Source organism: Poromitra crassiceps (assembly GCF_964638095.1).
Source record: "Poromitra crassiceps genome assembly, chromosome: 21".
NCBI classification, from domain to species: Eukaryota; Metazoa; Chordata; class Actinopteri; order Beryciformes; family Melamphaidae; genus Poromitra; species Poromitra crassiceps.
In genome coordinates, this window is record NC_139638.1 from 29,137,613 (window position 1) to 29,153,084 (window position 15,472).

Below are 15,472 nucleotides of genomic sequence, written 5' to 3' on the forward strand. Positions count from 1 at the left end.
CGGCACCCGATACCGATATTGGATCGGATCGGCCCCATCCCTATAATAAATGGGGCAAGTGGGAAATCTCTGTTATCTGCGTGTTCTCTGTTAAAATTTTTGTCCCACTGAAGATGTCGTAGTGATGTCATGAAAGCAAAATTCATCCTATGACATCACTGATGATGTCATAGGCACTGATGATGTCATATGCATTGTGACATCATCAGTGATGTCACTCAAGCAATTGTGATTTTTGGTTACACTCGGGCAAATGTGACATCACTGATGATTAGGGCTGTGGCGATTCACTTATCTCCCGATTCGATACTATCACGATTCTTGGGTGCCGATTCGATTTATATTGCGATTCTTAAGTATTGCGATTCTACGATTATTGCGATTCGATATTACGATTTTTTGCGATTTTTGTTTATTTTTTTCTTTTATTTTTTCAGTTTGTTACTAGATTAGAACATGGGAAAAGTTGAATCATACACTAGAGACTGTATATTATGAGTAGGGCTGGGCGATATAGTTAAAAACAGGGGCGGACTGGGATCATAATTCAGGCCGGGCATTAGATACCAAGCAGGCCAGGCCGATATGGGCCAACGTGCGTGAAATTTGGGCCGTTTGAAGTCCAATTTTACAATGAGATGCACCCACTTTAACCCTGAAGTGTAATTATTACTTCAGACTAACTAATAAAGTAATAAAACCACTAGTAAACCAGTAGGCGGCGCCTGGCCTGCTGTTCAGTGAGTGGCCTGACTGCAAGCACCCAAATTTTTTTTTTTTTTTTTTTTTTTTTTTTTTTTTGCGATTATCGATTCTGGAATAAAAGATTGATCCAAAAAATCGTGACATTAAAAATCGCGATACTTAGGTGAATCGATTTTTTTCCCCACCCCTACTGATGATGTCATAGACATTGTGACATTGTGATGTCATCAGTGATACAAAGTTGAGCAATGGTGCGCTGCGCATGCCAATAGAGCAGGCTAGGCCACGCAGCAGCCGAGCTGCGTATGTGAGCTGAAGCGAATAGAGCATAAAATGTCAAATTATTTCCTAGCTGAATTTGAAGTTAATGGCACCTGGAATGCATTATTTTTGGAATGATATAGCTTTCAAATAATATTCATACATGTACAGTATGTGATGCTTACTGCATTTAACTGTTTGCATGCTGCAGGGCAAATGTTCTAATACCCTGTTGCTCTTTAACAGGTGGTTCAAGTTGCTGGACAAGGCTGGCAAGTCGGACAAAGACAGAGGAGAGGTGCTCCTGAACATCCAGTTCATGAGGAACAATCTGACAGCCAGCATGTTTGACCTGTCTGCTCCTGGCAAACGTCCATCTCGCCTGGGCAAGTTGAAGGACAAAGTTCGCACCAAAAAGAAGAAAGGTCCGTCGGACGCTACGTCGGCCGTGGTGCCGTCCTTCAGCCAGGTTCTGACCGACAGCGAGGAGGAGGGACATGGTGAGGCCGCCGCAGGCAAGGAAGAGAAGAAGAAGAAACATAAGCTCAAGTCTCTGTTTGCTCCCAAGACTAACCTGGAGAAAAGCATGTCTCAGTCCATGTCTCTCCTGCCTGAGAAGAACTCTGCGCTGAGTGGCAGCATCTCCTCTGGGCTCAATGTGGAATCATCTGAAGGTCAGGAGAAACACTGTGTTGAGTTCATCCTTAACCTTCTTCCTTTTCTTTTCTCTCCCGTCCACATTAGGCTGTATATCTCAGAAAGCAAGCAAACCTGGCTTCCATATGCTGTAGTGTTACTCTTTAAGTAGATAGGATTTGTTTTTTACCACAATGTTGCAGGAACAGTTCACACAAAAATAAAACTTCAGTCATTGTCTACTGTCTAATGCCGATGGAAGGTCAGGTGAAGTTTTTGAGCTCACAAAACATTTGTGGAGTTTTGCAGGGAAACCGTTAGAGAGTTACAGCATTCTCCTAAACAACTGAAGTGAATAGTTAGTGACCAACTTTCATACCATCCTGCTGCTCTCCAGAATCCCAGAAATGCCAAGTTGACTTTAAAAGACGTAATTTATCCCGTTTTAGCTTAAATCTTCAGTGTCATCTCGAGACTCGGATAGCCAAACATAGAGGCATTTTCTTTTATTTATTTACTTTTCCATTTTACGAATGGTTTGTGGACTAAAAAACTTCACCTGACCCTCCATTGACATGGGGGTGAGTAGATAATGACTGAATAGAGAGCTGCAGGCATGACGTATTTTTGTAGTCTGAACGCAAAAATATGGTTCTTCACTGTTTCTGCCTATGGGATTTTTGAATGGGTTTTTGCCTTCAAAACTCATAAAAGTGATCCTCATGTGTGAAGATTATCCCGCTGAACACTGGTTCGCGTTTTGAATAAGCTTGTGTTGCCCAGAGACCTTATTAGAAGCATCGCGCCAAAAACCCATTCAAAAATCCCATAGGCGAAAACAGTGAACAACCAGGAGTGTTAGCATCAATGTTTTCCGGACTCATTCCTGCGGCTCTCTATTTCCATTCTTGGCTTAACTGTTGCTTTAAGGAAACGTTTTTAACTTGTGTTATGCGTGTTCTCCTTCTCATTTCCGCCCAGGTAAAAAAAAGTTCAAGTTCATGATGCATAAGCGCTCGGGAAGCTCGGACAGCAAAGGTTCCCAAAGCTCTCTCTCCGTACCCGGGCGCCAGAAACATGGCTCGGCCCCGGCGGTGGAGCCCAGCAACCTGTGCATCAACGGCAGTCACGTGTACTGCGAGGAGCCCCCGCCTCGGAGCTCCCGCGCCAGCTCCACTTTCAGCCTGGCTAGCTCGGGTCTCGGCTCCATGGAGGACCTCCGCAGGACCCAAGAGGAGGAGGTGGTGGTGGAGGAGGAGGAGACGACGACGACAGCTGAAGTAGAAAGGATGAGAACAGCGGAGAGAAGGAGAGAGGTGGAGGAAGAAGAGAAGAAACAGAGGCTGAGTGAGACGGGAGGGAAGAGTAGAGGGGTCGAGGGGGATGGTGTTGTTCATAAAGCCAGGGAGGGCAGAAGGTCTGAGGAAGACAAAAGAAGGCAGGAGGAGGAGAGAGCTGAAGAAGAGAGGAAGAGGCAGGAAGAAGAGGAGCGGATTAGGGAGGAGGAAAGTCAGAGGTTAGCGGAGGAGAAGAGGAGACTAGAGGAACAAGCAGAAGTAGAGAGGAGACTAGAGAAACACGAAAGGAGAAGAATGGAGGAGCAAGAGAAAATCAAAAGGGAGGAACAGGAAAGGATTAGGATGGAGAAGGAGAGAGCTGAGGAAGAGAGGAGAAGGAGACAAGAGGACGAGGAGCGGGTTAGGAAGGAACAGGAAGAAACCCAGAGATTGGCAGAAGAAGAGAAGAGAAGACTAGAGGACCAAGAAAGGAGGCGGGTTGAAGAAGAGACCAGCAGAAGGGAGGAACAGGACAGGATAAGGATGGAGGAGAGAGATGAGGAAGAGAGAAGGAAACGAGAAGAGGAGGAGATGGTTAGGAGGGAGGAAACGGAGAGATTAGTGGAGGAAAAGAAGAGACTAGAGGAACAAGAGAGGAGGAGGGTTGAAGAAGAAAGGATTGTGATGGAGAAGGAGAGAGCAGAGGAAGAGAGGAGGAGGAGACACGAGGAGGAGGAGCGGGTCAGGAAGGAAAGGGAAGAAAGGGACAGACTGGTGGAGGAAGAGAGCAGACGAGAGGGACAGGAAAGGATTAGGGTGGAGAAGGAGAAGGCCGAGGAAGAGAGGAGAAGGGGACAAGAGCAAGAGGAGAGGGTTAGGAAGGAACGGGAAAAGATGGAGAGATTAGCGGAGGAAAAGAAGACACTGGAGGAACAAGAGAGGAGGAGGAGGGTTGAAGAAGAAGAGACAATGAGAATGGAAGGGCAGGAAAGGATTCGGATGGAGGAGGAGAGAGCTGAAGAAGAAAGGAAAGTGAAACGAGAGGAAGAGGAGAGAGTTAGGAAGCAACGGGAAGAAGGTCAGAGGTTAGCGGAGGAAGAGCGAAGGCTAGCGGAACAGGAAAGGATAAGGATGGATGAGGAGAGAGCTGAAGAAGGAAGGAGGAGACAAGAGGAAGAGGAGATGGTTAGGAAGAAACAGGAAGAAATGGAGAGATTAGCGGAGGAAAAGAAGAGACTGGAGGAGCAAGAAAGGAGGAGGGTTGAAGCAGAAGAAGAGAAAGTTAGACGGGAGGAACAGGAAAGGATCAGGATGGAGGAGAAGAGAGATGAGGAAGTGAGGAAAAGGAGACAAGAGGAAGAGGGGAGGAGGGTTAGGAAGGAAGAGGGAGAAAGGGAGAGATTGGCGGAGGAAAAGAAGAGACTGGAAGAGCAGGAAAGGTTAAGAAAGGCAGAAGAGCTACAAATAAAGAGAGAGAAGGAAAAACTGGAAAAGCTGAGGTTAGCGGAGGAGCGGGAACGGTTGAAGAGGGAGGAGAAAGAGGAGAGGAGGCCAGCTGGAGCGGGAGGGAAAGTGTGCGCTCCTCTCACGGAAGTCCCTTCCACTAATCCGTTTGATGAGGATGACGACACCGTCTCCAATAATCCCTTTGAGGAGAAGATCCCCGAGCCGCCTGCTGCTGCACCCCGGCTCAGCAGGACCACCAAGGTCTCCACTGTCCAGCCCAGGTTAGTCCACGCTGTCTCACATCCCACTGTCCAGCGGAGGTTAGTCCACGCTGTCTCACATGCCACTGTCCAGCCGAGGTTAGTCCACGCTGTCTCACATGCCACTGTCCAGCCGAGGTTAGTCCACACTGTCTCACATGCCACCTCACTGTCCAGCCAGTGTTAGTCCATGCTGTCTCACATTCCACACCCGAGGTTAGTCCACGCTGTCTCACATGCCACTGTCCAGCCGAGGTTAGTCCAAGCTGTCTCACATGCCACTGTCCAGCCGAGATTAGTCCACGCTGTCTCACATGCCACTGTCCAGCCGAGGTTAGTCCATGCTGTCTCACATTCCACAGCCGAGGTTAGTCCACTCTGTGTCACATGCCACTTCACTGTCCAGCCGAGGTTAGTCCAAGCTGTCTCACATGCCACTGTACAGTGGAGGTTAGTCCAAGCTGTCTCACATGCCACTGTCCAGCCGAGATTAGTCCACGCTGTCTCACATGCCACTGTCCAGTGGAGGTTAGTCCACGCTGTCTCACATGTCGCATGCTTTACAAACACCCTGATGCATGGAGGAGATTCATTCCAACACAAGATAACACACATTCCCAAACTAGATGACTCACATTCATGTTGTTATGTTAACCTTGCCTGCTAAATAGGAACAATTTTGAGGATTTTAAAAATATTTTGTGGTGAATTTCAGGTGAGCAAAAGAAGAAGAAAGAGTAATCACCCTTAATTAATTCACATGAGCATAAACACACACAAACACACACACACACACACACACACACAATTGGTTTGGCCTACACAATATGTGATGCCTGCAGTACTCCGTTGTTCTCTTAATGGAATATTTCAGCTTTGTGTGTGTGTGTGTGTGTGTGTGTGTGTGTGTGTGTGTGTGTGTGTGTGTGTGTGTGTGTGAGGTCATGTTTTGTTGTTGTTTTTAATCAGCTGAGATAGATAGCTCCAAAGTCTTACCTCATTATATTAGCTGTCCTATTAACCGGGAGGGAGGATGACATAAGACATTAGGTGATTATACACAGGAGATGAGATGTGCTCGGCATAATAAAGGCAGACCTGTAGCGGTTCAGTCACATCTCTCTTCTCAGACGGTTCATCGTTTGCATTCGCTGCATTGGTTTTCATGCCTCCTGTTGTTAATAATCCCAAATTATGTTTCTCTGACTTTATCTAACAAAATATAATTGACCAATACATGTTTAGACCTTTCACTCTATTTCATTTCTGTATTAACTCTTTAACTAATGTAGTCTAGGCCAGTGGTTCTCAAATAGGGGTCCTTGAGGGGGTTCCAGGGGGTCCCCAGCCAAAAGGGGGGTCATTTATTTTCGCAATAATTCCATTCATAAGTAACACAATGACTATTTTGGTCATGGGTTTTATACACTTTCTGTAATAAAACATCTAAAAGCATCAATCTTATTATCATATGGGGGACCGTGGGCCAAAATCCTATCAAATGGGGGTCCGTGGTCTTAATATTTGTCAGTTTAGGGGTCCTTCATGTGAAACAACTTGAGAACTACTGGCATAGCCTACTCCATTCTGTATTTCCACTGCTTTTGCAACCGAATGCAATAACCTAATGAATAAAACCAGTTTTCTCCAATTGTTTCGTCTTGTGAATTTTCTCCAATTCTGTAACACCTGTGAACAGTTTTTAAAATACAATATCCGCAGCTCTAATAAACTACCACTAGTCGTACTACATAACCGTGTTTTATGTGCATGATTATCCAAAGACAAAATAGGACTGTGGATCTGAATTGACGAGTTACAACCATTTTTATTTTCCTATTTTTATCTCATTGTCTTACATCCTTCCAGTATTCGCCTGCCTACAGGAATCTTTCAGTAGACTAACATTAAGTTTTGACTTGCTTTTTTCCCCACTGCAACCTCTTCCTACTCCAGTCCTACCTCATGTCCCGCCACTCCCCAACCTTTGGTGTCCTCCATCGCTAACTTACATCCCTATGCATTGGAGACTAGATCTGCTAGAGAAGAAACGTCTTGCCCCTAAGCACCCGCCCGCTCCCCCAGGACTGAGACTGCTTTTAATTCACCACTTCACTTTACTCAAACCAAAACATCTCATCTGTGTCCTACATCCAGATATCACTCTGCTGCGCCATTGGTGGGAAGCAAAGAAGATCTCCGCTCCAAAGCGACCGTTTATACTGATGAGAAGGACCCAGTCAGTGCTCCTCAGCGTGACAAGCGACCAGCTCCGCAGCCTCCGGGGAAGTCTGGGGTTGAGAGACCGACGGAGCAGAACGTATCCAAACTACATCCGGCACAGACGAACAAACCGAGTAGAGACAAAGATGTCAAAGCCTCCGATGTTCTCCCTCAGCGCTTGGTGCAAATGATCGCTCCTCTGAGTCGGTCTTCGTTGACGTCGAAGAAGGCCCAGGTGCCGGAAAGCCAGGGTTCGACGCACTGCAGTGACCAACCTGAAGGCATTGCTTCCACCACAGCAACCAAGCACTGTAAAGGTCCTGCACCTTCTAGACCCCACTCTTCCCATGCTGGAGGAGACACACTGACACAAGCTGCTGAAGATGGTCCACATGCCCCTGTTGCATTTGGATCAAATCCATTTGAAGACGATGAGACTGAAGTTCAGCTCACTGCACAAGATGAAAAAACATCTCCAAAGAGCATAGATTCTGGTCATCATCAGAGCTGTGCCTCCGCAAGCACTGGAGCACAAACTCCCGAAGAAGAAAGCACCGGTCAAACAAAAAGCAAATCTTCCAAGATGGCCCCTGCTCCTCCCCCGCCTCCTGCAGAGAGAGCAGCCACCTCCAGCATTTTAAGGAACCAGAACACAGAGGCGGGCCTCGGCTCTACACCCACACGGCAGGACAGTGGCACGGATGCGGCCGTGCAGGGAGGTGAGCCGCGGTCAGAGGCTCTGAGCTCCGTGTCCGACCAGGAAACTCGGCTCCCGGTCGTTCCGTCGCCCTCCGAGAGCCGGCCTGGACACACAGCACAGGGCACTGGGGAGGAGGTGGCAGGGGGGAAGTGGGACGCGCCTCCTTCAACCTCACGCAGGTGAGAGAGCGACTTCAACCCCTCACGTAGTGCGGTTGTAACTCATCCGTCGTTCTATACACTATCTGCAATATTACATAAGAACTAGCTCCTATATTTGTATATAGTGTATTGTAAAATGACTAACTAAATATTGGCTATCTACAATATAGGTTGATTTTTCAAGTTTGTTTGTTTTCAAGGCGGTAGGCTATGTCATGATTTCTTTTGTGACAATCCGCTACACACTTGGGATGCCGGGTGTAGTGCCCTCATTCAGAGTTCATACTTGCTCTGATTATTCGTCATGCTGTATCTGATAAGCACATGCAGATGAATGTTGCAGCATTGGCACAATTGTTTTACCCCATAGGAGAAGAATGCATCTCTCCTACGCCTTACCCGAGTCATTGTTTTACCCCATAGGAGAAGAATGCGTCTCTCCTACGCCTTACCCGAGTCATTGTTTTACCCCATAGGAGAACAATGCGTCTCTCCTACGCCTTACCCGAGTCATTGTTTTACCCCATAGGAGAACAATGCGTCTCTCCTACTCCTTACCCGAGTCATTGTTTTACCCCATAGGAGAACAATGCGTCTCTCCTACGCCTTACCCGAGTCATTGTTTTACCCCATAGGAGAAGAATGCGTCTCTCCTACGCCTTACCCGAGTCATTGTTTTACCCCATAGGAGAACAATGCGTCTCTCCTATGCCTTACCCGAGTCATTGTTTTACCCCATAGGAGAACAATGCGTCTCTTCTACGGCTTACCTGCGCCATACTAACACACTGATGCTCTTACTTCCCTGTAGCTCCCATCCAGAATTCCTTTACCGCCTTTTCTTTCTCTCAAGCGTTGTTTTGTCATCGCAGGCTTCATCCTGTCAAACCCCTCAGCGCTTTGGACCAACAGCCTGCCTCTGTCACCCAAGGGACAGAAGATACCAAATCGACAGCAATCCTCAATGGTGTTCAAGAGAAAGTCAAGGTAACGTCGTCACTCGTCAAAAGAAGTAAAAAAAAAAATGATGTTTATTAATGTTTTATTCCGAGCACTTCATAGTAACCTATTGTATTTGTTGTACATCTGACCCCACATACACCTTGTGTTTCATTGAACACTTTAAAAATATATATTTCATTAGTGTCTAGCAGTGCTGGGCAGTAAAGTAACGCATGACTGTAATGTTATTACTTTCCCCAGCAACAAGTAGTGTAAGGGATTCAAATGTCCAAAATTATAATCATTATATATTAGTTACTGATCCAAGTAACTTCAAGTTACTGCATTACTTTCTCCAGCGCTGGCACAGCACTAAAGAAAGTGTGGAAATAGGTCTGATTATGTGAGACTTCTACGTTGCCAGAACACAATTGGGTTTTTGTCCTAGGTAGGCAAATAAATAAAAAGTATATAGTTTGGCTGAATGTTGTTGACTCCTCCTGTAAGGTTAATTATTGCTCCAATAAAGTGGATTCATTTCTAAAAGGAGCTGTCCAACAGGTTGTTGCGGGGCTGGGGGTGGGGTCTAGTAATTTTAACACGTGCCAGTATCCTCATTTTCCGTCTTCCATTGAGAGCTTTGTGTTTACCGCCACATTTTGCTTCATCCAGGAGCTTCTAAGTCAACCAATGTGACGGCAATTACCCAGAATACTTTGCAGGCCGAAGAAGGCCAAGCTCCGGTTGGGATGACTGGGAACAGAGGAATCGCCACACAACGCTTCCAACACGTTTCATTGCAATTTTGTTTTTGTTTTAAGGATAATGGTTGTTATGGTTAGGCAAAAACAACTTGGTTAAGGTTAGGGTTTTCTTATTTAACCACGACCAAACCCTAACCCCAACCAAATTGTTGTACTTGCCTAAGCCTAATAATCAATCTTTGCGACGTAAATTTAACATTTTCAAATAAGAAAAACACTTGTTAAAAAAGTATGTGGCTTGACCGGGAATCAAACCCCCGGTCCTCAGATCGGAAGGCAAGCGCCGCAGCCATTAAGCCACAAGCCCAAACCACAACTTTAGCTGAACATTTTTCTTATTTAGCCATGACCACCAACCCATAACCCTAACCTTAACCAAATTGTTCTACTTGCCTAGCCCTAACCATAACAACCAACATCCTTACAATAAAAATGCAATGAAACGTGTTTGAAGAGTTGTACGGTGATTCCTCTGTTCCCCGCCATCCCGACGGGAGCACGGCCTTCTTCGGGCCGCAAGGTATTCTGGGTATTGCTGTCACATTGGTAGACTTAGAAACCTCTCTGCTCCATCCCCTCCCACAGGTGCAAGGGCCGTACGCCGAGCTGACCCAGGAGGAACTCATCTCTCTGGTGTTGAAACAGGGCAGCCAGCTCTCGGAGAGAGACAAGAAAATCTCACACCTGGAGCAATACATTGACAACTTGCTTGTGCGTGTCATGGAAGAGCAACCAAGTATTCTTATGTCCCTCAACTCTCTGAAGAAGGACCCGTAGGACCTTATGTCCCTCAACTCTCTGAAGAAGGACCCGTAGGACCTTATGTCCCTCAACTCTCTGAAGAAGGACCCGTAGGACCTTATGTCCCTCAACTCTCTGAAGAAGGACCCGTAGAACCTTATGTCCCTCAACTCTCTGAAGAAGGACCTGTAGGACCTAATGTCCCTCAACTCTCTGAAGAAGGACCTGTAGGACCTAATGTCCCTCAACTCTCTGAAGAAGGACCTGTAGGATCTAAAGAAGGACCCGTAGTCCCTCAACTCTGAAGAAGGACCCGTAGGACGATGCACAGATGCCGTGTCATTCCTGCTGTAACTGATCTGATCAGATCAAATGTAGACACAATAATTTGACATTATTCATGGAGGTCCTTCCTATATAAAAGTGAGCAAGTGGGCTCTGTCTGTTTAAATTTTTGTCCCACTGATGTCACAATGTATATGACATCAGTGATGTCATAAGATGATTTTGGTCAATGTCACTGATGATGTCACAATGTCTATGACATTATCAGTGACTTTGACCAAAATCACTGATGTCATAGGCATTGTGACATCATCAGTGAGGTCATCATAGGTATTGTGACATCAGTGGCAGTAATGTCATCAGTGATGGGAAGTCAGCGGGACTCGCCGCATTCAGCAGCTTGGCTGCTGCGTGGCCTCGTCTGCTCTATTGCTATGTGCAGCGTACAATTGCTCATAACTGCTAATAACTGATAATTGCTAATAACTAACTCACAACAAAGACTGTAGGCATTGGCAACAGCACATGTGGGGTGTGGAGGGGCTGACCAAAAACGTTTGTGAACTACTATAGCAGTGGCTCCCAACGGGTCGCGACCCTACCTATTCAAATAACTCATAACGTTCATTCATTTGATAGGGCCTACTAAATGAATATACTGTATGTCACAAGGGTTAATATTGCCTAAAATGTTGGGTATAAACTCAAAATATTTCTCAAAGTTTGTGTTCATTGGTTTTAGTTGTTTCACCCTCCACAAGAACCCTGAAAAAAAGCTGCCCGTCAAAACGTCAACAACAAAAATGAAAAATGTCATTCAGTGTTTCCCAAAGCCCAAGATGACGTCCACAAAACTCTTGTTTTGTTGACAACCCAAAGATATTGGGTTTACTGCCATATAGAAGAGTAAAGAAACCAGAAAATACCGATATTCACTTTAGAAGCTGGAATCAGAGAATTTTGACTTTTTAATTCAAACACGTATTAAATGCATAAAAACAATTAGTTTATAATAAAGGATAAAATCAATAAAACTGGTTTAATAATGCCCAAGCATAAAATCAATAAAACAAGTGAAAACAAAGTAAGATATATCAAGCGTAGCCTAGCTCATTTTTTGCCGGTCGAGTTCTTCTTTTTCGTCTTCTCTTTAAACACCGGGGAAGACAGGAAGGTGGTGTCTGTGAACTTGTCTCCGCGCCGCTGTTTACTGTTACAAAAAAACAATCAAGGAATCAATTATTTGCTGCTGCTGGCTTGTAAAATTATCATTACCATCAATCATCACTGGTAAATACAAAAAAAATAAAACAGGACTTTGTTGGTTACATTATGATCACTAATCAAAATGAGTTTAGGACACTGTTTATATGTAGTGTGGAGGTCCTCACCAGTTGATGTTTGGCTCCTGGTAAATGACTCCAGTAGTGCAGCTTCTCTTCTGCCCTCGCCTTCCCATAGCTGGAGTTGTCATTGTGTTGGTCATGGAGGTCAAGACTGTCTTGCTGCTGCTCACACACACACACACACACACACACACACACATTGTGGGAAAGTGCTTTTTCCTAAATGTTCAAAATGATACTTTGTTTCCTAATGTGACTTTGAAAGAACTTTTCTCTTGTGTCTTCATAATGACTATTTTCTTGTTGAAAACAAAATATTAATTTGGATATCATACGTTTTCATGTGCATTACAACAACAAAAAGACTCTTTGTCACTTCATGATACGGTCTGTTTTAGCACTGCACAGCTTCCTGTTCACTAACTTGTGATATCTCCAGCAAACAGATGAGCCTTATTTTCTACTGTCAACAGGATGCACCAATTTTGTAGATAAGTAAATGTTCTTACTCTGGGCTGACTAGGCTATACACAATTTTACATTTTTGTTTAACAGCCCACAAAGGCACTTTACCCAGCCTATAATTGTACGGTCTCTTTTGCCACAGTGGCACACTGGCACCAATGCATGCACATAGGCTATGCAATATACACACACACACGATTAGAGGCGCCATGGAATCTGTCTGTATTTTCCCCATCCTGGCTCGTCCTCCACGGGCTGCCAGGAGCAGTGAAGCACCCGGGGAAATAAATAGGCTACACACAAGTTTGTCTACTCTACGCAATACTGTGCTGTGGTTACTGGATTATATGATATTGTGGTCAATGTAAAATTAGACTAATGTAAAATAAACATTCATTAATGACTCAGTTTATCTCTCTCTCTCACACACACACACACGCAATGTGGAAAGACACACACACGCACACAATGTGGAAAGCATAGGAAAGTAGTAACTTTAAAACGGAACACAGTGAGATGATGCGGAACTATCTACAGTGTGAACATTGTATCCGCACGGATGCAATTATTCGCCGCCCCCTCCCCGTTTTATTTTTATTTTTTTATTTTTTATTGATTCATTCCAAAGCATACAGTCAACAAGCATACATTAAACATCAATACAGAGTATGCTACTTTGATAGAAACAAACAAAAAAAACAAAAACAAACAAACAGGGGTATCATGTTAGAATAAACTCAGGCATTAACAAAAATATTTAAATCTTTACAAATATTCACAGTTTTTAAGGCTTTACTGTTCTTGAGATCACATAAAGTTTTAATGTAATGTCCAAATTCAACTTTGAACTGTTGGATGTGCGGTTTCTTGGTAGCCCACTTGCACTTATGTAAATAGTATTTCCCATATAAAATAAAAAGGTTCAAAATAAATAATCTTTTACAATCAATATCACTCTTTTCATAAAAAAATATGTCTCTTTTTTCTAAGTGAACAGTTGGACCAGTCGGCTCCTTGAAGAAACACTCTATCTCTATCCAAAATAATTTTGCACATAAACAATCTGTGTATGTCGTTTTCACCATTTTCTTCAGAAATAGGTGGCTTTAGAAGAGGTTTTTAAAAGGCTTTATCTTATCTGGCCCCATTCAAACAGGTTTGGACACCCCTGATGTAGAACATCTGTGCAATACCTAAAATTACAGTTTATTGTGCAATAATTTTTTTGTAGAGCATCGGTGCAATATTTCACTTTTCATTTGATCATCAAACCTATTTCTTGGGGGGAGGGGCAATACTTTTCTGTAAAGGCCATTTAGCAATAATAGGTAATATTCTTGGTGTGTATGTTTTTGGTGGATAGGGATATATGGGTATTGAATGTATTGTAGTTTGATTGTACATGCACTATATGTATGTGTGCTATGACACCTATTGTATGTGCTCTCAAATGCCCAAGACACATTTCTCCTTAGGGAGACAATAAAGGCTAATCTAATCTAATCTCATTCATCAATCACACTTGTCCATTACAATGTGACGAGGGTGACATACATCACAGTGGAAAGAGACCAGCCAATAAGAGAAGGGCAGTTCAGTACCCTATCTTTCACCATTAGGTGTCAGGCTTCACCAAACATTTGGGTTTGGGTGTAGTTACACTGGTGCTTTTCTTTTGTTCTGCTATTTTACATTTAAGTCTATGACGAGTGTATTTTGCTTTTCCACAGAAAAGGGACGGGGACATGTAGCCGGTCTGATGTAAAGGGTTTCAAACAGGTTTAAAACATTTAAAGGGTTTCAAATAGGTTTCAAACATTTACCACGTCATGTGATCAATTTTTTTGCATGATGCATAAACACAGGACAACACCACAAACCACACAAACTTACATACATACATAACTGGACCTCAAATCTCCCCTCCACCACAGACAGCAATTAACAGAGTTCTCACACATTTTCATGGATACAATTTATAAAATCTTCCATGACTTTTCAGGGATCAATAATTCCCTTGTCAATCTGTGACCTATGACCTCTCGAACAATACAACTTCCGGGTCCAAGCGCCAAGCCTCTCTGCGCTGTCAATATGCTGCAGTGCTGTGTCCCCCATTGTTGGAATAGATCTGAGACTTAAGAAAACGATTCAACTGTCATTCTACCACTTTCCTTGTGATGAGAAAGAGAAGAGGAAATGGTTGCCGTTAATAAGGTACGTTACAATTCGGAGAAAGTACGTAGAAAAACAAAGTTTGGCGCTAAGTCTAAAAAGATTTTGAATAAAAAGTGATGTTAGGTTAAAAAATAATTCTTAAAAAGATATCTAAATAGATTCACGGAATTCGCCATAGTTGTTTTGAATGAGGCGAATGAGGAGCGGTGCCGCTTGACCCCGGAGGTGACGCGGGTTTAAAGACTGTCGTCAGTCTTAACAACCGAATATAATTTCCATCAATACCAGAAATGGTTATTACAGACAAATAGACACAGCTGCTCTTTATATTGGTTTTTAGTGCGTTGGTGTCACTGCATCATGGAAGCTATTGAACTAAAACAGGAATTTTCCATTAAAATATGAATATAAAATACAAGAAGCACTAAAATCGACACAAGTTAGAGCTACGTTACGTCAATAGCTACAGAGAATCAATTTGTCATTATGTTACTTACATTACATGGAAGGTTATCCACAGGAAGATTACTGTAACAATTTCATTACACACAATAAAACGTCACAACTTTTCTAAACTTTCAAGGATTTGAAAAATTCCATGAGTTTTACAGGCCTGGAAAACAAGATTTTGAAATCCCATTACTTTTCCAGGTTTTCCATGGCCGTGGGAACCCTGAGTTAAATGTTTCTCTCTTCAAGTCTCCTTTACAACCAAAACCTTTACCACAGACTGAGCAATTAAATTGTTTACTCTCTTGTGTGGACCATCATGTGTGTCTTCAAGGTGACTTTATAACCAAAACATTTACCACAGACTGAGCAAATAAATTGTTTATCTCCTGTGTGGACTATCATGTGTGTCTTCAAGTGTCCTTTATGACCAAAACCTTTACCACAGACTGAGCAATTAAATTGCGTATCTCCTGTGTGGATTATCATGTGTGTCTTCAAGTTTCCTTTATGACCAAAACCTTTACCACAGACTGAGCAATTAAATTGTTTATCTCCTGTGTGGACAATCATGTGTCTCTTCAAGTTTCCTTTTTCACCAAAACCTTTACCACAGACTGAGCAATTAAATT

General features: G+C 43.7%; 1 protein-coding gene across 2 annotated transcripts in view; it reads left to right on the plus strand.

The window, feature by feature from the left end:
• The window catches only part of LOC310795790 (uncharacterized protein), a 29,131-nt gene extending 18,584 nt beyond the window's left edge, over nt 1-10,547 (plus strand). Inside the window, exons 2-6 of one of the 2 annotated variants that reach the window (XM_083657876.1) lie at nt 1,213-1,640; nt 2,584-4,606; nt 6,743-7,687; nt 8,542-8,656; nt 9,961-10,547. In XM_083657876.1, the coding sequence (XP_083514002.1) occupies nt 1,213-1,640; nt 2,584-4,606; nt 6,743-7,687; nt 8,542-8,656; nt 9,961-10,152 (3,703 nt within the window). In that variant the 3' untranslated portion in view covers nt 10,153-10,547. The remainder of the gene's footprint in view (nt 1-1,212; nt 1,641-2,583; nt 4,607-6,742; nt 7,688-8,541; nt 8,657-9,960) is intronic. The other variant, XM_083657877.1, reaches the window with a different exon arrangement.
• The last annotated feature ends 4,925 nt before the right edge of the window (nt 10,548-15,472 follow it).